Source organism: Bison bison, unplaced genomic scaffold, assembly GCF_000754665.1.
Source record: "Bison bison bison isolate TAMUID 2011002044 unplaced genomic scaffold, Bison_UMD1.0 scf7180017864382, whole genome shotgun sequence".
NCBI lineage: Eukaryota > Metazoa > Chordata > Mammalia > Artiodactyla > Bovidae > Bison > Bison bison.
The window spans coordinates 4,326,732-4,350,831 of NW_011494954.1; the positions used below are offsets into that span (position 1 = coordinate 4,326,732).

At 34.8% G+C, this 24,100-nt stretch overlaps 1 protein-coding gene across 1 annotated transcript; it reads right to left on the reverse strand.

The window, feature by feature from the left end:
* Positions 1 to 10,657: 10,657 nt before the first annotated feature.
* On the reverse strand, positions 10,658 to 20,586 carry DNAJB4 (DnaJ (Hsp40) homolog, subfamily B, member 4). Its single transcript, XM_010857578.1, has 3 exons — positions 19,949 to 20,586; positions 13,353 to 13,921; positions 10,658 to 11,961 (listed from the first exon to the last, which is right to left on the reverse strand). Exons 1-3 carry the CDS (start codon positions 20,157 to 20,159, stop codon positions 11,728 to 11,730), a joined length of 1,014 nt encoding a protein of 337 aa, XP_010855880.1. The 5' UTR covers positions 20,160 to 20,586; the 3' UTR covers positions 10,658 to 11,727.
* Positions 20,587 to 24,100: the final 3,514 nt, after the last annotated feature.

Sequence of the window (24,100 nt, forward strand, 5' to 3'; positions counted from 1 at the left end):
GAATAAATGATACTGTGACCACTGATTGAAAGTGAAAAGTAAACGTGTTAGTCCAGGCTCCTCTGTCCCTGGGATTCTCTAGGCAAGAATACTGGAGAGGGTAGCCATTCCCTTCTCCAGGGGATCTTCCTGGAGATCCGTCTTTGCAGGCAAATTCTTTACTGTATGAGCCAGCAAGGAATATTCAGGTGGAAATAATGAAACTGGAGGCCTGCCTCATACCATACAGAAAAAGTACTTCTAGGTAGATTAATATTTTTAAAATATTGAAAACATTTTTAAAAAATATATTAATAAGATTTTTTGGACTTCAAGATAGGTAAAGATTTCTGAAGACACAAAAAGTCCAGATTATACAAGAAGTGATTGAGAAACCAGATTACATTAAAAATTAATAGTTTCTATTCACCAAATAATGCCATGAAGAAAACCCAGAAGACAAACCACAACCTTGAAAGACATTTGCAAACACATTTAATCAATGAGCTTCCCTGGTGGCTCAGATGGTAAAGCGTCTGCCCGCAATGTGGGAGACCTGGGTTCGATCCCTGGGTTGGGAAGATCTCCTGGAGAAGGAAATGGCAACCCACTCCAGTACTCTTGTCTGGAGAATCCCACGGACGGAGGAGCCTGGTAGGCTACAGTCCATGGGGTCGCAAAGAGTCAGACACGACTGAGCAACTTCACTTTCACTTTTCAATTAATATACAGAATATACAGAACTACAATAAGAAAACAGAAATAACCCAATAAAAAATGAAAAAGTCAGGGACAGTCATTTCATTTCACCAAAGAGAGAACACCACTAAGCAGTAAGCAGGTGAGAAGCTGCTCACTCATCGGTAGTCAAGGAAATGCAAAAGAAGAACAGAATGAGATGCTGTTTTTACATCCAGTTTATAAGAGCTCTGACAATATGATTTTAACTACTTTGGAGAACAGAAATTATCATGTGAACTTGGACACATCCTAAGATATGTCTTTTCTCTTCAGGGTATTTACCCTAAAGAAATTTCTGCACGTGTGTGCTGAGGGCAATCAACGGACAAGAATTTTCTCAGCAGTGTTGTACATGGTAAGCAAGACCCAAAGACAACCCAAATATCCATCTTTGGTAGGTGGTGTGTGCTTATACAGTGGAATAGTATCCTGCAATAAAAATGAACTCCAGTTCCAGGAAACGAAACAGATAAATCTCAAAGACATGTTGCTGCTGCTACTGCTGCTAAGTCACTTCAGTCTGCGACCCCATAGACGGCAGCCCACCAGGCTCCTCTATCCATGGGATTTTCCAGGCAACAGTACTGGAGTGAGGTGCCATCACCTTCTCCGCAAAGACATGTTAAGCAACAGCAAAACACAAAAGGAAATATGAATCTCACCACGGAACACTGAAAAACATACAAACCAAATATATTATTAGGAATACAGAAGAAAGTATACCAAAAGCCAGAAAAAGATTACTGTAAAACCAGGTCATTGGTCACCTGTAAGGGAGGGAAGAGGTTAGTGCTGGAAAGGGTACACAGGGTGCTTTGGGGTCCTAGAAATGTTCTAATAATTTTTTTGCCTTGCTGGTATATGGGATCTTAGTTCCCTGACCAGAGATTGAACCCACACCTGCTACAGTGGAAGCACAGAGTCTTAACCACTGGACCACCAGGGAAGTCTCCAGTGTTCTAATTCTTGACTTGGGAAGAAAAACAAGCTAGATTCTGTGTGCACTAAAAGATAGCACACTGCTCACATTTCCTGGAGGAGACTTCGGTAACCACACCTAGTTGTAAGGGAGGCTGGCATTGTAGTCTAGCTGTCTATGTCCACTGCTCCTTCCCTCAGCTCCTGACATCTGAGCAGGTACCAGTCAAAATGTTGTTGAATGAATACTGGCTGTGTGACTCTGGACAAGCAAATCAACCTCTAAAGACATTTGTCCTCTCTTTACTTAATGCCATGTGATTTTAAACACAGGTCATTATAAAACAACTCTCTGACTATAAATGTAGCACGTGCTCCTTGAAGAAAATGTTTTAAATTGAAAAATTAAAATGAAGGCAACAGTTATCCTTAATCTCACCATCTCAAAGTCTTCACTGTTATACATTCTGATTTCTTTTTCTGCAGTCTTTTTTCTTCCTTTTCTAAATTTATATTTATCTATTTGGCTATGCCGGGTCTTAGTTGTGGCATGCAGGATCTTCAGTCTTTGTTGCAGCACATGGGGTCTTTAGTTGCAGCATGTGGGATCTAGTTCCCTGATCAGGGATTGAACTTGGGCCCCCTGCATTGGGAGCATGGAATGTTAACTGCTGGACCACTACGGAAGTCGTTCCAGTCTTTTTCTATAGATACACTATAGATAGCATCATACCCTAATTTTAAAAATTTGACCTGCTGCAAAAAATAATTTGAAAAGAAAAATTTGAAGTCATCACTCCATAATTTTCCTTCTTAGAAATACAATGTTTTCAAGTGTCCTTCTTAGTAATACAATATTAGAGATTGTTTTACTAAACATTTTTTTTTTTTAAACCTTTTATTTTATCAATGAGGACACCTAAAGCAGAGAAGTTAAACCACCTGCCCAAGGTCACAAATGTTGGTTATTAGTAAAACCTGATGCCTAATAGTATTCTTCCCACCAATGTTTTGTTTTCCTTCATTAGTAGATCATATTTTAAATAGACCACCCTCTAGTGCTATATTATTATGCAGTTTATTTCAGCCTATACTTCAGAAGTAAACAAAAAATTACTCATTAAAAAAAAGAATAAAGGCTTCTCCAAAGACACTTGTTAAAATATATCATTACTAGCTTAGGCATCTTAAAAATTGCACTAATACAAACAACTAAAATATATTATAAGCAACTACAAATCACCCTTATAAGAAGCTTTTTTAAATCTATTAGGATTTAAAACTTATGTGGTTCTGGTATGAGACAGTAATGATCTGCTCCACAGATCCACTCCCCAATGAGACTGGTGAAAATTATTTTTAAAAACAACTATTTAAAGTCTCTGGAAATTGTTCTAATGGCCTATAGCACATAAAGAAAGAAACATTTATTCAAGGAAAGCCACTACAATTTTATAAGAATAGTGAGAATCTGGTATTTGAACCAAGAACCACACTACCCCTCCCTCTTCCAACTCAGTGAGATGGAAATTCCACTCCAGACCACCACAGCCAAGAAAACCCTGTTTCTCCAATGGGAGAAATTATAAGCCAGTCAGAAGATTATCTTCTAGGAAGTCAGGATGCAAGTATTTCTCATATTGTCCTATTATCTGTTGCTGAGGCTAAGTTCTGAGTGAGTGCAAGGGAGAGTTGGGGGCTTCCCTGGTCGCTCAGTGGTAAAGAATCTGCCTGCAATGCAGAAAATGCAGGAGACACGGGTTCAATCCCTGGTTGGGAAGATCCCCTGGAGGAGGGCATGGCAAGCCACTCCAGTATTCTTGCCTGGAGAATCTCCAAGGACAGAGGAGCCTGGAGGGCCACAGTCCATAGGGGTCGCAAAGAGTTAGACACGACTGAAGTGACTTAACATACACACACAAGGGAGAGTTGAGGGATTGCTTCTTCTACTCTCGAATTAGGATGAAGGCTCTACCTTGGGAGTGGCACAGCTGAGAAGCCTGGAGCCTTCAGTGCCATTACACTGATTGGCAGAGTTTCCACGCTGGGAGAGACGAGCTGAGATCTGGTGTCACTCTCAAATTGTCCCCACCTCAGAAGCACTCATCTCCGAAAGCTGGGGTGTCACTCAGAAAGACTGGCAATATTGTTCCTACCTGCCATCATTAGTTTGCCTGAGAGAGAAAAGAGACAAGTGAGAGGAAGACTCCTGGGATCAGAACAAATTTCAAACAAGATTTCAGTACTGTTCTTTCAAAGGAATTTGATTTGATCAGTTTGTGGAGCACTTTATGGCCCAAGGGTGTTGTGTCAGTCAGCAATGTAACCGCAGGGTGTGGTCAGGGAGACAAAGAAAGCCGTACTAAAACCACTGTCAACCCGGGGTGACTGAGCATACTCAAGTCTGCATCCTCTGAAGAGCAATAACAGAGGCTTTCCATCACAAGGGAAAATAAACTTCACTATTCAGCCAGTCTCTAAACATGTAAATATTGTTGTTTAGTTGCTAAGCCACGTATGACTCTTTTGCAACCCCATGGACTGTAGCCCACCAGGCGCCTCTGTACATGTCCATGGTATTTTCCAGGCAAGAATACTGGAGAGGGTTGCCATTTCCTTCTCCAGAGGATCTTCTCAACCTGGGACCAAACCGCACCTTCTGCATTGCAGGTAGATTCTTTACCATCGAGCCACGTGGGAAGCCTGCAAACATATAAATAACAAGTCCAAAAAGAAAGTGGGGACCAGTACCTAGAGTTGCCTGAAAATGCTTAATTTCGAAAAATAAATAACAAAACGTACAAACAATGTATGACCCCTCCATCAGAAAGTAAGAAGGCATAAGAACCGCATGTGAAGCAACCAGATGTTGGGTTTAACAGACAAAAATTTCAAAGCAGCCATTATAAATAGTTTCAAAGAACAAAAGAAAACTATGATTAATTATAGAAGATACGATGATCATGTCTCATCAAATAGAGAATGTCAATACAGAAAACTTATGAAAAACAAACAAATGGGAACTCTAGAGCTAAAATGACAATAACTGAAATAATTCACTAGAGGGGCTCAACAGTAGATTTGAACTGGCAGGAGGAAAAAAATTAGCAAACTTGACGATAGATTGATAAAGATATAATTATTAGAATAGAGAGAATGAAGAAAGAATAGACAGAAAAAAGAATGAAGGAAAATGAGCAGAGCCTCAGGAAATGTGGAACACCATTAAATTCATGTTGGACTTTGCTGGTGGCTCAGACGGTAAAGCATCTGCCTACAATGTGGGAGACCCGAGTTCAATCCCTGGGTTGGAAAGATCTCCTGGAGAAGGAAATGGCAACTCACTCCAGTATTCTTGCCTGGAAAATCCCATGGACAGAGGAACCTGGTAGGCTATAGTCCATGGGGTCATAAAGAGTCTGACACAACTGAGTAACTTCACTTTCACTTTCATGCAATACTGGAGTACCAAAAGGAGGAGAGAGAGAGAAAAAAGAAGAAAAAAATTTTTTTTAATAATGACTGGAAACTTCTCAAAGTTATTGAAAAATATTAGTCTATATAGCCATGAAAGTCAACAAACTCCACATAGGATAAGCATGGAGATCTATAGACATCATAGTAAAAATGCTGATGGTCAATGACAAGGAGAAAATCTTGAATGCAAGAGACTAACTACTTGTTGTCACCATTTATGAAGGAACCCCAATAAAATCAGTTTACTTATAACTGGAAATAAGGGAGACCAGAGGCAGTGGGATAAGATATCAAAATTGCTCAAAGAAAAAAAATCTGTCAACCAAGAATCCTGTATTCAGGATTTGCCTTTCAAAAATGAAGGCAAAATAAAGACATTCCCAGGTAAATCAAAACTGAGAGAATTTGTTGACAGTGGACCCACATTATAAGAAACACTAACAGAAGATCTTAAGGCTGAAAGCAAGTGGCCTCAGAGAGTAATTCAAATCCACATGAACAAACAAAGAGCCCTGGATGAGGTAATATGTAATTATAATTATGTAATTATAAAAGACAATGCAGATCATTTTTCTTCTCCTTTCTTTAACTGATTTAGGAAGCAATTGTATAAAACAACGAGTATGTAATGTATCAACCATAACATATAAAAATGTGGTATATTTTTAGAATATTTGCCAAGAACAACACAAAGGAGGTGAGAACAATGCTGTATTGGAGAAATTACAAATACTAAACCAGTCTTGCATTCCTAAAATAAACCCCACTTACCTTCTTCAAGGATAATGAGAATAAACTTATATAAGCCACAACTAAATTTTTTCTGAAATCCTTCCAGATTTTAATGAATTGTAATATAGTAGTAACAGATTTCAGTGATTCTAGTGTTTGCCAATTAAAATGCATATTTTCCCCCAATGAGTTATGTCAGAATTCTTCAGAAGAGGAAATCTCTGTACCAAGCATGCCTAGGGCCAAATCAAACAGGTCAATGAGTTGTTCTGCCTGTGGAATGATCTTAAGGTCTGCTGTCTGGACTTACTAACCCTCAAGTTCTTTGTGTCTCAGCACAGAAGGAATTTAGCAAGAGGCAAAGTAGTAGGCAAGAAATAGATTTATTAATATAGGATGCTTGTAAGAGATGCAAGCAGACAGGTGAGGGAACTCTGCCAACAAACAACTAATTTTTAAATAATACTAAGGTCTGGTAGCTCAGCTGGTAAAGAATCTGCCTGCAATGCAGGAGACCCTAGTTTAATTCCTGGGTTGGGAAGTTCCCCTAGAAAAGGGATGATAGGTTACTCATTCCAGTATTCTTGGGCTTCCCTGGTGGCCCAGACAGTAAAGAATCTGCCTGCAACGTGGGAGACCTGGATTCAATTCCTGGGTTGGGAAGATCCCCTGAAGGAGGGCATGGCAACCCAGTCCAGTATTCTTGCCTAGAGAATCCCCATGGACAGAGGAGCCTGGCAGTCTACAGTCCATGGGGTCACAAAGAGTCAGACATGACTGAGCGACTAAGCACAGCACTCAAGGCCCTCTGGGCTTCTCTGGTGGCACAGTGTGTAAAGAAACCACCTGCAATTCAGGAGACTGGAGTTCAATCCCTGGGTGGGGGAAGATCCCCTGGAGAAGGAAATGGCAACCCACTCCAGTATTTTTGCCTGGGAAATCCCTTGGACAACAGAAGGCTGGTGGGGTACAGTCCATGGGGTCACAAAGAGTCAGACATAACTTAGTGACTAAACCACCACCACCACCACCACCAAGGACCCATTATCAGTTAAGGGTTCCACTTCTACCTTCTGAAAAATTTCCTTCAAGAATTATGAGTCAAATATTTTGGGGGAAAAAAGACATAAAATGTTTAACTAGTCCTATTGTATAATTACTACTCTGAAGTGGGATATGCCAATGTTCATGTTTGCTTTAATAAGTGAGGGAGTGTAATTTGTAAAAGCTAGAGTGAAATACAATTTCCCCAGTTGAGAGGGTTACATTTCTGAAAGCATTTGGTAGGAAAACAATTAGCTGAGAAATTTTAAGTTGTTATGAAAAAGAAAACAAAAAAAAGCTTTAGGCAGAACCCTAAGATGTCAGATTTTTCTTTTTCATTTTTCTTTTCTTGGATTTGAGACTTTAAAATCCAAACTTGAAAATACTGGTGTTCCTTTCTATTGTAGTTTATGCTTCCTTACCCCTAGTTCTGCCCCACCCTCACCAAATGCAAAGCAAGTTCATTATAGAAAAATCAGAAAATCTAAATAAGGTAAAGAGGAATCACACATCCACACACACAAAGAGGAAACACACACACACAAAAACAGGAAATGTGCGTGTACGCACATACACACTTTCAATACAGATGCAAAGGCAGAGACTGACCTTGGCTGTGTGGGTCACACCTGGGCACCTGCTGGCCACCCTACGGTTTGTAAATGACCTTGTGTTTTTAACAACCTCTCAAACAGGAACCTCTGGATGGTTCCAGACTTTTCTCCCCATAAACACCACAAAACAGGAACTTGCTGAAGGAAACAGAAACGACCCCACCCAAAGTTTCTGAAGAGACGGACAAAAATGAACACACACACACACACACACCTGCCGCCCTCTGCTGAGGATATCACACAGAAATAAAGACTCTCAGAACCTGGGCATATGGGTTTCCAACCCAATTGTCATCATACTCAAGGGGTTCTTAGATTAATGTTTTTCTAGGATCTGTGACGTGGGGAAGGTGGATTGGCACCCCAGCCCCAGCAGCCAGGCCCTCTGATGAGGCCCAGCACCCGCCCTTCCTTCTGGCTGGTGAATCTGCCTGGCCACTGGCAAGCAAGGGCCTGGGGGCTGCCCTAGGAGGGGCTGTGAATATGTAGGATGGGTTGGGTGAGAAGAGGGGACCCCATGTACCAAAGGGCACAAAGAGCCCAAGGACTTGAGAAGAGAGGCCAGGGAAATGGGGTCACCAGAGGTGGGTTGGTCAACGTGCATGTTCCTGGGAGTCGGGGAAACTCAACCAGAGGGACAAGGGGGCACAGGAGGTGAGGGGGTATGGCCTGGAGGTGGCACCCAATCCTATGGAGGGTGGGGAGGAGGTCTGCACAGAGGAGAGCGTGGTGCTCCTGAGCAGGGGGTGTGGGGCTGCCCAGGAGTGGGGCACACTTTGACAGGCCTGGAGTGGGAGAGATTGGGATGAGGTGGGTGGGGGATCTAGGTTGGGGTGGGGGCTGCACCCAGAAGTCAGTTTTAATGCTAACTAAAATGATGGTTGTACTAAATAAAAAGTGATATTTATATTTTTAATTAGTAATAAATATGGTTTACCATTCCTTGCTTTCTAGAAACTTTTCAGGATCTCTTATTCTCAGTTTCCATAAGATGCTTGCAAATTTATTTTTACTTTGTTAGATAATAGACATATAAAGAAGGCAATTAATAAAAAAGAAACCTACCCTCATTCCAAAAGTTTCATATTTTCCAAGTTTTAGGATTCTCAGTTAATCCCATCTCTTGAACCCCTTCATTCCCAGTCCCAGATATGGAAAATATATACTTGAGATTAAAAACACTGTGCAAACTTTAATCTATTAGATAAACAAAACTAAATATTTCTCAAGCTCTTCTCTAACATAGACCTCCTATTATAATTTAATACAGGAGTCCTTCTGGTCCAAGTTTTTTCTCTTCATCTCAGTGCCATCCCTTTAACAGAAACAGGAGTAGAGTTCTTTGCCTCTGTTTTATTTCTCATGTTTAAGGTTGCATCCAAAACTGACATAAATCTCCAGTTTTCTTTTCCTAAATCTCGTTTCCTCTTTATAAGAATGGCTAAGAACTACATTTACATAAACTGAGAATTCCCTGGCAGCCCAGTGGTTAGGACTCAGTGCTTTCATAGCCCATAGGCCGGGGTTTCATCCCAGGTCAAGATCCAGCAAGACACGTGGGGGGGCCAAAAGAAAAAAGAAAAGAAGAACTACATTCACAAAACCCCAAACTCTAATAGCTATAGAGATGATGTACTAAATTTTAGTTGTAAAAAAAATAAATAAATAAAAATAAATTTTAGTTGTAGGATAGGTAATATTTTATCTATTAGCTTACTAAGATCCACAATACTTTCAAAACTATTCCAGGTATCCAAGAACCTGGTTTAACGTAAAGAGAACCTTTTAAAATCAAAAGTACCTTCATAAGATAAGCAAGTAAGAAAACTTTAAAACTCTACTTCTACATTAAGTCAACACTCAACAAATGAAAATTGGGCACTTACTACATATGAAGGTATTATTGACACCCTTTAAGACCCGGGAGATACTGATATACTGTTTTTTATTTTTGGCCTGTGCCGCGCAATTTGTGGGATCTTAGTCCTCTGACCAGGGACTGAACCTAGGGCCTTGGCAGTGACAGCACACAGTCCTAACCACTGGACCACCAGGGTATCCCTGATAAACTGTTTATATAGCAATGCCAGTTAACTTTTTTTAGTATTAGAATAATTCTGTACTTTAACAAATACTCTTTAATCCAAAGATCATTCATCTAATCTACAAATCATTTAACTTGGGAGAAAATGCTTAATCAAGAAAATAATGACAGTGGGTTTTACATAGAAACCATGCCTACCAATCTCACTGATGCTTTTCAGCTCTTATCTCTTTAGATGTGAGAAAATCTCCACAATGTTCACACTTCCTTAAGGAGTTTTAACTGTCATTTAGAGAAAGTTATAAAGGAATTATTTATAAATTAATGGAAAAATATGCATGATTATGAATTCTCTGACATTTTCAAGTATTTTCCATTTGCAATTAAAGTATATGGTTATCCCCAACAATTTTATTCTTAGGTCATATACCCAAGAAAATTAAAAAATTATGTACAGAAAAAGTGGTACAAAAATGTTCAGAGCTGCATTATTCATTATAGCCAAAAAAGTGGAAATAACCTAAATGCCCATCAATTAATGAATGGATAAACAGAATGTGGTATATCCAAACAACAGAATATTATTCGGCCATAAAGCAAGGAACGAGTACTGAATGATACAACATGGGTGTATCTTGAAAACATTATGCTAAGTGAAAGAAACAAACAAAAAAGCCAAGTATTGTTTAATCCCACTTATAAGAAATGTCCAGAATAGATGAATCCATAGAAGTAGAAAGTAGATTAGTGTTTGCCAGGGGCTGGAGGAATGGGAAGTGAGTGCTAATGGTTATGTGGTTTCTTTTTAGGGTGATGTAAATGTTCTGAAATTACAAAGTGGCTATATAAGGTGAATATACTAAAACAACTGGATTGTGCACTTTAAAATGGTAAACTTTTTAGCATGAGAATTACATCTCAATAAAGCTGTATAAAGTATATGGTGATTAAAACCTATGTTTTGAATTTCTAAAAGAAGACCATATTCTGCTAAAAGGTGATAGGGTCCAATAAACCTTGTATACCAATTATCCTGAAAATTTCTTTTGAACCAAAATCTTTGTTTCAAAATATCATTCTTACTATAGCTATAAAACAGAAAACAGAATAATTTTTTAAACGTAAATATATTTAAAAAATTAAAACACCTACGAAATGCAATCTATACATATGAAAAAGTAAAATATTTATATGCATAACAAGTAGTAGCAACATCATTCATAAGCAGCAGTTAGTGTTTATTTTCCCCATATTTTGGTTTAACACCATAGTGGTAGTTTATTCTTTTTAGGGAAATTGCATATGGTACATATAGCATATTATGAGTAAGTTATAGAAGACTGTGTAATTGGAAAATTAATTCCAAGTAACAATATTTCCTCTAAAAACACGTTTATTATCAAACAAATTATCCTTAACTAATGGACAATAAAATGTACCTATAATTTATTAAGTCCAAGATATATAGTTAATTTCCATAAAATTATATATGGCATTTTAAAAACAACCTATTTCTAAAATATCAGTAATTCAGGCAATTGGGATTTCCACAGGAGATAAATTGCCATTAATTTCCTTTTTATGAAGAAAACATCTGTTTTAAGAACATTATAACTATGTTATTAAGAAATGCTACAGCATACTTTAAAAATGAAAATGGTGAAATATATGTATTAGGATATTCTTTTATGGGTACCAGCCCTATAGCAGCATTTCATATGATTTTAATCTAGTTAACCAGATTTCCAAGTAACTTGGGTTCTTCTTTTCTAGAAGTACCTATCACATGTATAGTTAAGAATTTAAATTTCCATTATAAATGAGAAGCTATCACACTGACAGTGTAAATATATAAGAAATAAAGTACTTGGATAGCCTGGTACTTTATTAGAAATACATCTATTAACTCCACAGAAATGAATTTTACATGTAAGCAAAATACTAAAAAATTCTGACCTGGGAGAAATGAAATAAAATACAGTGAGTAGTTTTCTCTTCATCTCTAACTGCAAAAATCCCTTTTGCCTTTTTATTTGACCCGTCTCTATTCATGCAATGTAATGAACCCTCAAAATAATTTACATGTCTTTATACAGAATTCACATCTACATCAGTAAATGGCCAGTCCTTTTATATTTTCAGTGCCTTATCAAAATATGGTTAACAAAGTTTTTCATTCTATGAGGCAGGAAGATGTTTCCTAAGTACTTCTTTGGACGATGAGGATATAGTATCCGGGAAGGAAACCTCAAATTCTATTAGAAGGTCACCACGTTGGTCAGGATTTTTCGGGAATGGTAGCCCATATCCAATAATTCTTCGCCTCATTCCAGGTTTCACAATATCATTTATTGTCATAGGTATGGTTCTTCCATCCATGGTTGGCACATTAATTGAGCAGCCGCACAATGCCTAAAATGAACCAAATAAAATTAACAAACTTCAAAATATAAAAGTCTAAACAAAAATATTACCAGCTGTAAAGAATGATTCTAAGGTAAACTTTTAACCTCTAAAAGAATATCAATAATTTTAAGACATTTTCCCCACTAGAAAGTCCCTTCAGGATACACATAATCAGATAGTTTACAAAAGAAGGAAAGGAGCAGGAGAAAGAAAGGAAAAGGAAAAAGGAAAAGAGGAGGAAAGAATGTCTTTCACATTGTTCTAGAATGAAATGAATTGTTTGAGGCTGCTATTACAACATTCAAGTTGCAAGGATGGAATGGGAGAAGAGAAGAGGGAGAAATTAAGAACCAGAAAGAAAAAGATAGGAGCAACTATATACTTCTCCAGAGTGAAAACATTAGAACAATAAATATATTTATTGTTTTAGTCAGTAAATATTTACTGAGTACCATACATGCCATATATTTCTGCTAGATGCTGAACATATAGGGACCATGAACACAGACCCCACCTCAAGGAATGCACAAAGGATTCAGAAGCAAACCAGTAATAATAACTTTATAGTATAAAGTTGTCAGAGAAGTATGTGCAGAATTCTTGTCTGAGACAAAGGGCACTCAATGTACCCTCTTAGCTTCTGGGAATACAGATTGCTTGAGGTAAGCACCGGACCATTAGTAAGTGTTGAGGTAGAGCAAGGAACAGCAGTGTTCCATAGAGGTATACAAAGATATATATACAGAGGTATACAAGATAATAATATATCAAACTTAGGGAAATGTATACACATGTATGGATAGAAATTAGATTAAAAACAACCTGTTAGTTTAAGCTAAAGAGTTTAGACTTTATGGTAGATGCTCTATGAAGTTATTAAAGAATTTTAAGCAGGGAACTGACATGGGCATATTTGCAGGATTATAATCCAATTTGAGAAACAGTGCCTAAAAATAGAATAAATACAAACTAATGTATTAAAGCAGTACCCTCATAACTTATTTTCCCTTTTAATGCCTTGTTTGTTATATAATTATTAACTCAAGTTAACAACTTTGGAAGAAATCTTATACATGGACTAAGGTAATGAGATTACAATGCAGATTTGACAAACTGCAAAAACAAAGTACAGATAATCCATACTAGGTAGGCCTCATTGTATATAATCTCGTTAGCACTTAAAATTGGCATTTAAATTGTTAGTATAAATAACTGAACTTAGAAAATATAATCTTATCCACAAGACGCAAAGTAGTAGTACTACTCTAGAGGGTTCTTATGAAAATTCTAAGAATGCTGTGTAGTAAACATTAATGTTAGTTATTATTTAGATAAATTCCCTAAGATTACAGGCATAATTCTGTTTGGTTTCAGAATCCAATATCCTACTAACTTACCTCTCGTAAACTAATTTTAGCAGTATAAATTATATTTGACCCATCCCTTTTGAATTTGGGGTGATCTTTATCTTTAATGACAAAAACAATGTCTGCTGGAATACTAGTTGGTGTTTCATCTCCTTCCCTTGGAAAAGTAATTTTGGTGCCTTCTTTCCACCCTTTTTTAATCTCGATGGTGAGAATTTTGTCCTCAGTTCTATAACTCCTTCCATCAGGGTTTAACCTCTTCCGAGAAATCTTCATTCGTTTGGTACAACCACTATATATTTCTTCAAGTGATACTCTAAGTTCATGAATAACTGGAGGATCTTGTTTGAGGCGGGATGGGCCCACAGAATTCCTGTCCCTTGGATATCCATTCATGCTGAATCCAAAGGCGCCAAAAGGATCTCCATCTACTTCCATTTCATCAGAATCTCTACCACCACCCATCCGTCTTCCAAAGAAAATTTCAAAGGGGTTGGAACCTCCAAAAAACGCTGCAAATGTGGCATGAGGATCACCATGAAAGGTGTACCGGAAGGTACCTCCTTGTCCATCAGTGCCTCCTGCTCCGCCTTTCAACCCTAAACGACAAGATAAGCATGGTTAGAAAAATACTTATAACTCTTGAAAGTTAAACTTGGAAAAATTGTATTACTCATAAACTTTGGCTAACTTGGGTTGCTATTTATTAATATTGGTCAGAAATGCCATTATAACTAAATACAAAAGAGCCATATAACTACCAATCATTCCACCCTAAGTTAAATTTTTAGCTTTCAAATTCTTTATCCAAATCCCCATCTTTAACGATAATTTATTTCCAACTTTTTGTTCCATGCATAAAAAAGAAAATAAATAAAAATTGGGAACCTCTTATAAGCTACTGGTTTGATGATCTGAAGTATATAAATTTAGGTTTTTAAAAATGTCATTCAAGGGGTGGGGGGAGGGAACGATTGGGAATTTGGGATTAGCAGATGCAAATCACAATATATAGGATGGATAAACAACAAGGTCCTATTGTATAACACAGAAACTATATTCAATATCCTGTGACAAACCATAATGGAAAAGAATATGTACATGGATAACTGAATTACTTTGCTGCACAGCAGAAATTAATACAACACTGTAAATCAACTCTACTTCAAATATATAATCTTAAAAATAGCAAAAAAAAAAAAGATGTCAATCGAAAGGTCTTCGGTAATCAATGCAAACAAAATATGTAACCTAAATCTTTTGAGTACCATCATTATCAGCGAACACAAATCAGTGATATAAAATATCATATTCAAAATAACTATTTTTATTTCAGATCATCTTTCACTGTTTAAAAATTAAAATAGAACTCATTCATGGCAGAAAGGGAAAAAAATTCCATTAACAGAAAATTTTAGACATTAAAATTACTATCTATATCCTAAATAATGAAATTGTTTACTTAGGCATATCACATGATAGCATTAATTTCAACAGCATGTAAAAAGAAAACTGAAATCATGAGCTGTAAACCCTTTTGACCTGTAAGACCTTTGGGCTGGTTATTTTTGTCTATTATGGACAACCTGCTTCCGACACCAAGACATTGACTCTTCGATCCTGTTCTCTAAGACTCAACTAAGCAATTAGTAATTCACAAGAGATAACATATTTGAAGTAGCATTTTCTACTACATACTGACGAAAGATTCTACTAAAACCTACAAAACAACAGTATAGTGATTTTCTAAGGGATCGATACTGACAAGGATTTATATCATTACAGTCTCAGCAAAGTTTCTGGATGATCCTTATGGGCATTCCTGACAAAGGAGACAAGCAGGAACAGAACCTAAAAATTATAAAACTGTAAAAAAAAAGAAACAAGAGAATTAAACTAAGAGGTTCAAATATGTTCATCAGTGAGTAATCTGAGGGCAGGAAACACATTTTATTTATTTTTGCACTGTTCATGCATACAGTTCTGAAAATGACGGCCACTCATGTTTGCTGAATAAAGGGAAGAACTAATTCTTAAAGTGTTAGAAACAAACACTAAATAAAATGTGTCTTCAGTGTCAAGACAGAGAAAGGCAGAAACAAAAACAATATAAAGTATAATTACACATACACATATGAGAAATTTAATAGTAAAAAACTCTACTCAAGTCACTCAGCATACTTTCTCAGTTTTAAATATCTTATTCTATTTGGCACCTTTCACTCAGGATATGCCTTGTAGAAAACAATGACAAGCATAAGTAGGACAAGAACTTTTAACATACAACTCGTTCAAAACTCCTTTCTCTAAATTCTAGTGGTACAGTTATAACTCCAAATGTTAAAAAAAGCTAGTGGCAGATTTTTTTTTTAAATGATAGAATATGTGTATAACTCAAGGTCATTACAATGTGATTAAACCAATACTAAATTATTTCAATCACTCCATCTTTCATCCCACAGAGTATAACGATTTAACAGAGTTCATAAAGTAAACTGAATAAACTAGCCTGCCCAATTGAACCCTTCACAAGATAAAATCTAAATGTTTTGGATGTATAATGGATTCATGAAAAGAAAGAATTATATTTTAAGTTATTACATCATGGGTTTGGCTTTTCCCTAAAAGCCCTTTGCCAAAAATGGTAACTCAATCAGGATTACTGAGTCCCTGAGAAGATTCACACACTGTCTGAACTGACATTCATCAAAGATAACAAACAGCCTCCAATAAAGCTTTGACACTAAATAGTCAACTGTGTACTACTGTGACTGAGAAAATCCTACCAAAATTCACACCAATATAACATGAATTATTATGCAAGTATCACTTGCGTTGCCCAGCACTTGAACAAGCCTGTCATCAACTATACAGTCAACTTTTCACTACATACATTTTGACTGCTCATGGAAAATTTTAGTATGCAGCTAGACTACCTATGCTATCCAAAATTTTTTCTAGACACCATCATCACTTCGTGTGAGCAAGAAATGTACCCCAGAGTCAACATTTACTTATGTTGTACCAAGACTGCTATTATTTAAAAAACAAGCAACCAACCAATTTGCAATCCAAAAAAAAATTATGTCTGGGATATTATTCATAACAATGATATCCATTAATTAGTTGATTAAAGTTTATCAAAAGCAGCAGCACTGGAGAAAAATCAGGACTTCAAGGGAAAAAAATTATATGACTTTAATAACTGCTGAGGCCTGGCGTGCTGCGATTCATGGGGTCGCAAAGAGTCGAACACGACTGAGCGACTGAACTGAATATGTAAAAACCCAAATTTATAACAATACTTAGAGTTAACTAGCACAGTGAGATTCTTTAAAGTTTTGATTCATAGAAATCCAATTTACTTATTTTTTTAAATATATAGTAAATAGATTGTTAATTAACTATATAAAGAACAGAAACAGCAAACTAGTATAAAGATTAATAGCTAGTATAAAGATTAATGTACTAAACACAGATTTGATCATATAAATACTACCTTTCAGTATTTAAATTTTAAGTTATTGAGTGAAACATAATAAAAAAAGAAAGATATGAAGAGAAAGAAATGTTAGAAAACCAGGCCACTATAAGGATGAGTTATGGAAAATCTGATTTTATGTCTTTTAATATGAACTTCTGTTGACATTCACAGAACAATTCAGAACTAAACCTAAAACTCTAGAGGAGAAATTAGATCAAAATTCAATTTCAAGTGTCAGTAGTCCTTTGTTTTTTGTTTTCAAATTATTCAACTATGGAGAAATATCTCTATTATAAAACAATTTTATTTATTCCATACTATAAAAGTAACCCATTGTAAATATACCATGGTCTTAGTGAAGTTATAGAACTGTGCAGCCATCACCACAATCCAGTTATAAAACATTTCCATCAACCCAAAGAGTATTTTCATTTCTATTTGGAGTTAATCCTTGCTACCACCTCTAGCTCTAGGCAACCACTGATCTGTTTTGTCTATAAATTTGCCTTTTCCATGCATTTCATATAAATGGAATAATAGAATATGTAGTCATTTATATATGATTTATAATGTTTGAGGTTATTTCATTTACAAAGCATGTTTTATTAAATCAGTCCTTTTAATTGCTAAGTAGTGTGTGTGTATACATATATACCACACTTCATTTATCCATTTACTAAAAGATGATACTTTCGGATATTTTCATTTGGGGCCATCACAAATGATGCTGCTATGAACACTCACGTACATGTCTTTGTGTGGACCTGCATTTTCATTTCTCTTTTATAGATTCCCAGGAGTGGAAATGCTGGGTCATACGGTAAATTTAAAACATCTCTTTTTTTATCCAGCTTTTTTAAAACCCAGCATTTAAAATTGTGGATATTAGACATTTTCAAAACACAAATATACTGGGATCACTGGCTATCTTAGGTCCTAAATATATAAATTTAGCACGTTTAACTCATGCAATTCTCAGTTCATGGTTTATTCCCATAGCTTCAGGTTGTAAAAGAGAATATAATAATTCGGGGGGAAAGTGTACCAGGTAAATTAGCGTTTTGTTACTTCTAGAGAAACACAGAGGGCTATGCAACCAGGCCTGCAAGCACAAACAGATCAATGACAGGCAAAGAAACAAAAATATTTTTCTATGTTTTAACAGTATACTTAATGAGATACTTTGAATAAAGGATAAATAATTTTAATGCTTTTCTGTAAAGGAAGAATAATTTCTAAAACATAATCAAATAACTTTCATTTTAACTGTATTTTAAAGCAATATAAGTAGAAAATAGTATTTCTGAATAATATATTTCAATGCTTTAAAAAACTTATTCTTCCCTCACTATTACTTTTATTGCTTATATCAACTATCTAAAAGACTTGTGGTACACAGATGATCCTGTTTTTTAAAAATTCACTTCACTGATGACGCTCAGTAAAAATCAAACTGGAGAAATATAACTCAAGAAAAACACTATTAAGAGGTAATGTTAAGCCAAGAAAAATGTATCATTTGGTGACTTGAAAATTCTGAAGATAAATATCCTTAGAAACACTAAATCTTATGGTTTAGTTATAGACAGATTTGGGCTGTTAGTGAGGTGTGGATTAAATCAATGGGTATTTGCTTTTTCATGGGAATTCATATTGTTATATCGTGTTTGTAGATTTCTTTACAAAAATTACAAAATAACTTCTTCAGAAAGAGTAGTATATAGCTAGTAGTATCTGAGAATCTTGCTTAGCTTTTGAGATGAAGAAACAAATCATAGTATTTTGAGTAGTACAGCCATAAGGAACCAGCAGGACTGAACTGCCCACTACTTGCTTTTTTCAGTCTTTACTTTGCAGGAACCTGACACTGCAGGTCCTCATAGCAGCAGAAACTGCAATTTGGGGCAACTCAGATCAAAAAGAAAAAGCATAACAAGAAAAAAAAAAAAACAAACTCTACACAATTACCCTGCTTAACTAAATTTAACTTTTTAACTCAAAATACAGTTACCACTTCATTGAATTTTAAGATAGATTTTTAATTAGGGAAATTTAACATTAAATGCAATAAAGCAAAAAAAAAGTTTTCATAACTACAATGAATGATTTTAAAATAATATTTGGGGAGAAAAATTAGTAATAAAATAACTTAGTCCTGATATAAAAAGTTGAAATTCCAGAACTTGTAAAAATTAAAATGTTCTTGTTGTCAATCAGCAATTTTAAATAGTCTTACTTTACAGCTACATTTACATGGCGATGATGGACAATTTAAAATCCAGAATGATAAAAGGATAATCTTAAATTTTACTTCCATTTACTGTATTCAACTAGTTTCAGATCTCACAATCCGAGAAATAAAAGTGTGGCAGGGAGAGGAAAGGGAAGTTATCATGCCTTCCTCTACACCTAGATAGTAAAATTTCAAATGAAATAATGTTATCTTAAAGTAAATCAGTCATTGTTCTAAGGAGGTGGCCATTTTAGGTCAAAAATTGCATTTCTGAGATCTCATTTTCTTGGCACACAATTACTGTTTACAATTAAGCTAAAAACTTGTTCTGGTATTTTATGACATCAGGAAAATTCTTTCCTCTCCAGGCAGAATGCCAAAAACAACTACAGCTAAATGCCTGGGCCTTCGGCTTCTCAGAGAGAAGATTCTGTCCTGTTTAATCTAAACTAGCTTTGCCATAAGAAAAAAGGCAAAAACCTTCTTTTGTTTTTGTGAATAAAATATAAACTACCCAGAGTTTGAACTGCCAATCTTAAGATTTTAAATGACTGAAGAATCTTTATTGGCTCTGACAGAAAATTCATTAGAAAAAAAAAAAACAGGTTGCATAAGACTTTTGACACAATTTCTTAATGAGTATGGGAATTTAAGGTTTCTTTTCAAATACAATGTCAACAATACAAATCTAATGGGAGAACATATATATTGCACAAAATGTCAAAATCCAAAAAAGGACAAACAAGTACATTTCATTCATAGCTATGTAACATTCATTCATATGATCAGGGATGAAATCTTGCTTTTATCCATTATTTGTCTTTCTACTTTTGAAATGTCAGAGAATTTAATAACCAGAAAGCTGATAGAGAAAAAAGAGAGACAGAAAGATATACACTGAATTCTTACCTTCCTCCCCAAACTGATCATATATTTCTCTCTTTTTAGGATCACTCAATACTTCATAAGCTTCTGCGACCTCTTTAAATTTTTCCTCTGCCTGAGGAGATTTGTTCTTGTCCGGATGAAATCTGAGGGCTTGTTTTCGGTAAGCCTTTTTAATATCTTCATCTGAAGCTCCTTTTTCAATTCCCAAAATGCAATAATAGTCTTTCCCCATTTCGAGTGCCTTGAAATGAACTTAGATTTCCCTTTGTGAAAGAAAACAGCGTCCCCAGTCTTAGCAATACAATGATTCTAAGAAAAATAAACCAAGCTGGGTATTTTAAAAGTTAAAGCAAATCAGCAATTCAGCTTCGCTGTCTTAACGCAGCAAGCAGACAGCGCCTCAGTATTTAATTCCTTCCCCAACGGCTCACTTACAGATAAATATACACTACACGGGAGACGGCCTCCTTCTAGATCCTCCCATTTTCACTACGTGTCTCTGCACTTTCTAGAACAGCAAATGCTACAGGACGTCACTTCCCCAGCTGCCTCTAGTACCGAGCTAGGTTTTCTCCTCCTCCATGATTAACTATTCATTTTCCTTCTGGCTCCACCATACTTGTTTCCTTTTTAAGAGGCCAAGTGGATTAAGAAACCAGTATATCAGCATAGAATATCATAACTACACATTTACTTAATCCATTCTAAGTGAAAAAGCAACAAAAAAATCATTATAGCCATTAAGTATCTTATTAAAATTAGATACATACAAATGAAAAGTTATTTTAATTTCAACTTCAAGTCATTCAAGATATACAGTATTAAAATATGGTTTAAATTAAAATTGTCAAATAATTTGTATCATTTTCAAAATTCCTAGGGTCTGCAATCAGAAATGCCAGGAATTTCACATTGTAAAAGGCTATATATCATAAATATCAAACACAATATTTTAAAATAAGTAAAGGACTTAAATATGTCTTTAGCTGATGATTTTGGTAAGTTTTGTGGGGTTTTTTGTAGTATGCAAGAGTTAATAGTTCAGGCAGACTAATACTTGTGAAAGCTTCATATCTGATTTAGTTACTTCAACTAAAACAGAATGAGATCCGCCCTCCTCATTCCTAGGGTCACTATTTAAAGAATTTTTGTGCTGCTTCCGGAAAGACAGGAAAAAGTATCAGGTTTCAGGCAGTAAAAACTCACATTTCTTTTAAGACTTTAACTGGATCAGCTTACAGTCTGGATATGCTATTTACAAGGTATAATATGAGAAATATTTTTTTCTTTTAAAAACACATTTTCCCTAATTATAAACACTCATTGAAGATTTTGGAAAACACAGAAAGAAAAAAGACAGAAAAAAAGTTTTTCATCTTAAAAAACTTCCTATCTTACCACTTTAGATAATTCTCAATAAATGTCAGTATATTTCCTTCTAATCCTTTCTTTTCCTATGAATATTTATGGTTATTTTCTGTAGTTTTCTATTTTAAAAAGTTTACATCATATATCATTCATACACTGTTTTGATGCCCGCTTTTCTAATATATATTTTGGATATTTATAAGAAATATTTTCAGTGTATATAACTCATCTTTTATCTTCTACATAGTTTCTTCCTTCATCTTTTCAAAACTGTTCCTAGTTCTAATATTGTAAAGATGGATTGATAAGAAAATATCAAAAGAATTGCACAGAGCACTGTATTTAAATATCTTAAGTCTGTAAAATGAAAAGAAAAAAGAGCATTTATGAGAAAAATTAAATGTACATATATGTGTAGGATAATGAAAAGGCAGTGATCACGTTAACCTTTAACAATATGGGAACGCCTACTCTATAAACCAAGCAGCCTTACGAAAATGATTCAGCAATTCTTTCATAATGTTCATCTTTGTGAATTTAAACAGCTAAGATTTACTATTTCTCAAAACTCTTCTTTAAAAACACCTTGGTATAGGAAAGTATAATATCTATCTAGCCTACTTACAGGTTACAGAGGTTTGTAAGCTATTCAGCAAAAATTTTTAGTACCACCAAGGAATACTTAATGTCAAAAGATAAACTTTCCAAGTCCAAAAAACTTGGGGGAAAATGCTAAGATCAAAAGTTACCTTAAGACTCTTACTTTTTAGAAAAGCATATTGCAATTTGGAATCCAGTGCAAGGACCAGCACTGAGAGTAGAATAAAAATATAATAAAAATAATGTATTCTAGAATTAGTTTCTAAAAAAAGTCCATTAAATATTCATTATCAAAGAACACTGGTATAGCAGTATAAAAAGTATTAAATTGTTCTGGAGGGCAATTCTGGGAACTAAAAAAAAAAAAACCAGATTCTTATCTGATTCAATCATTTTCAGAGAGCTAGAAATATTATTAGGAATTGACATATTAAATGATTTTAGAAGCCAAAGACTACTAGATCTTTCGCATTTCTGAAAGATGCATTACATATCAACAAATGGAAAGAAATCTGGCTTATCATGCAGAGAGAAGGGTGATAAACGATTTTCATATTTTTTCAAATAGCATAAATAACAAAAGGATTAGAGTAGCAGCGTTGAAATGCAAGAATTCACCTCAACTTGGAATTCCAAGTTAATAAGGAGGCAATTATAAGACTTTAAATGAAAAAATTCTAACTAGGTTTTGTTAAGCAGTATAAATAATTCTTTCCAACATTTGGGAATGGTTTATTTAAAATGATTTTAGAAGCACTATAAATATCATACCTGGAAATTTGTCCTTAGAAAATAATAAGAAAAATTATATATACAAATATACCCACTGCAATTACACGCAAGAGGGTAATAAATCAATGTGGTCATTATTAAATTACATAGCACTTGAGAAACATTTTACTCTTACATTTACTTTTTCAGACTGAGTTGTCTCTTCTACCACTTAAGAGCTGAAAATCCATTACACAATCACTTTGTATTGAATTTTCTTCATCCGAGTTTGTTTGAGATGAATGGGGGTGGCTTTTTCTTTTGGGGGGGGGTGCGGTAAAGAGCAGTTGTTTCCCTGTAAATAATTATCGTGACTATAGAGTGTGTAAAAGGAACAGTAATGGCAGCCTGTAGGGTAAATGGAGCAGAGATGTAAACAACATTCATTTAATAAATGTATTTTTAAAAACCAAAAAAATTACATAATAAGTCTATTTGAAACACTTTAGAAATTACATAAATCATTGCTTATTTGATTTTATAGGTATGTGTATATGTGGCAGAAAGCATGAAGAGAACAAAAACTAACGAGTTAGGAAAGCATACATTTTTTTCCTTTAATTTCTTTAAGGCTCTATATTTTTAACAAAAGATATGAAATTAGCATTTGTGTTTTTTTATTTTTACTATTCAAACACTGATGAGATTATTCCATGAAAACACAATTTTCTTCCTTTTATTAAAAGAAAATTACAAACACTGAGATTCTTTAATGGTTGCAGTTTACAAGGTCAAGTTCTTATGCTGGGGTAGAGGTGGTTCCTCTCTAACTGAAGGACAGTTAAAATGTATTTTAAAGAAATGATTTTAATTTTTCAACCAAATCATAAAACTTTATATTTATTATTTTGTTTATAAAAGTTAATAGCAACAAAGCTTTTGTGCTTAATAATAAGTTTGAGGGGAGTCAAGGGCCAGAATTAAATATTCTAATGACATTACATTTTATTTTTAATAGATTTAACAAAATTCCCTTCTTGGAATATTATACTTTAATAATAAGTACAGAGAAATTATTTTTTAAAGAAGTATGAGTTCTTTTTTATTTGGTAATCACAATTTAAATATTAAATATGTTTAGATAATGAGAGCTAAAGGTAGCATTTTAACTACAAAAAAAAAACTAGAAGTTTATAACTAATCATTCAACTGATACCATCTTTACCTTCTACTTTGGCTTTATTCATAGATAAGAAAACAAGTTCTATTTCTCCAACTCACAAACCATTTCTCAGTTTATAATAAATACAGAGAAAGACAGTATGCCTTCTAAAGTCTCAGATGAAAGTACTATTAAAATTTACATCATCACTGAAATACTTGAAGACAAATGATTTCTAACAGTTTACTGATATTCCTGATGAAAACTTCTATTAATATTTAATTAATTCTTTAACTGGGTACATTCAGACCTGAAATTTCTCATCTAGTATT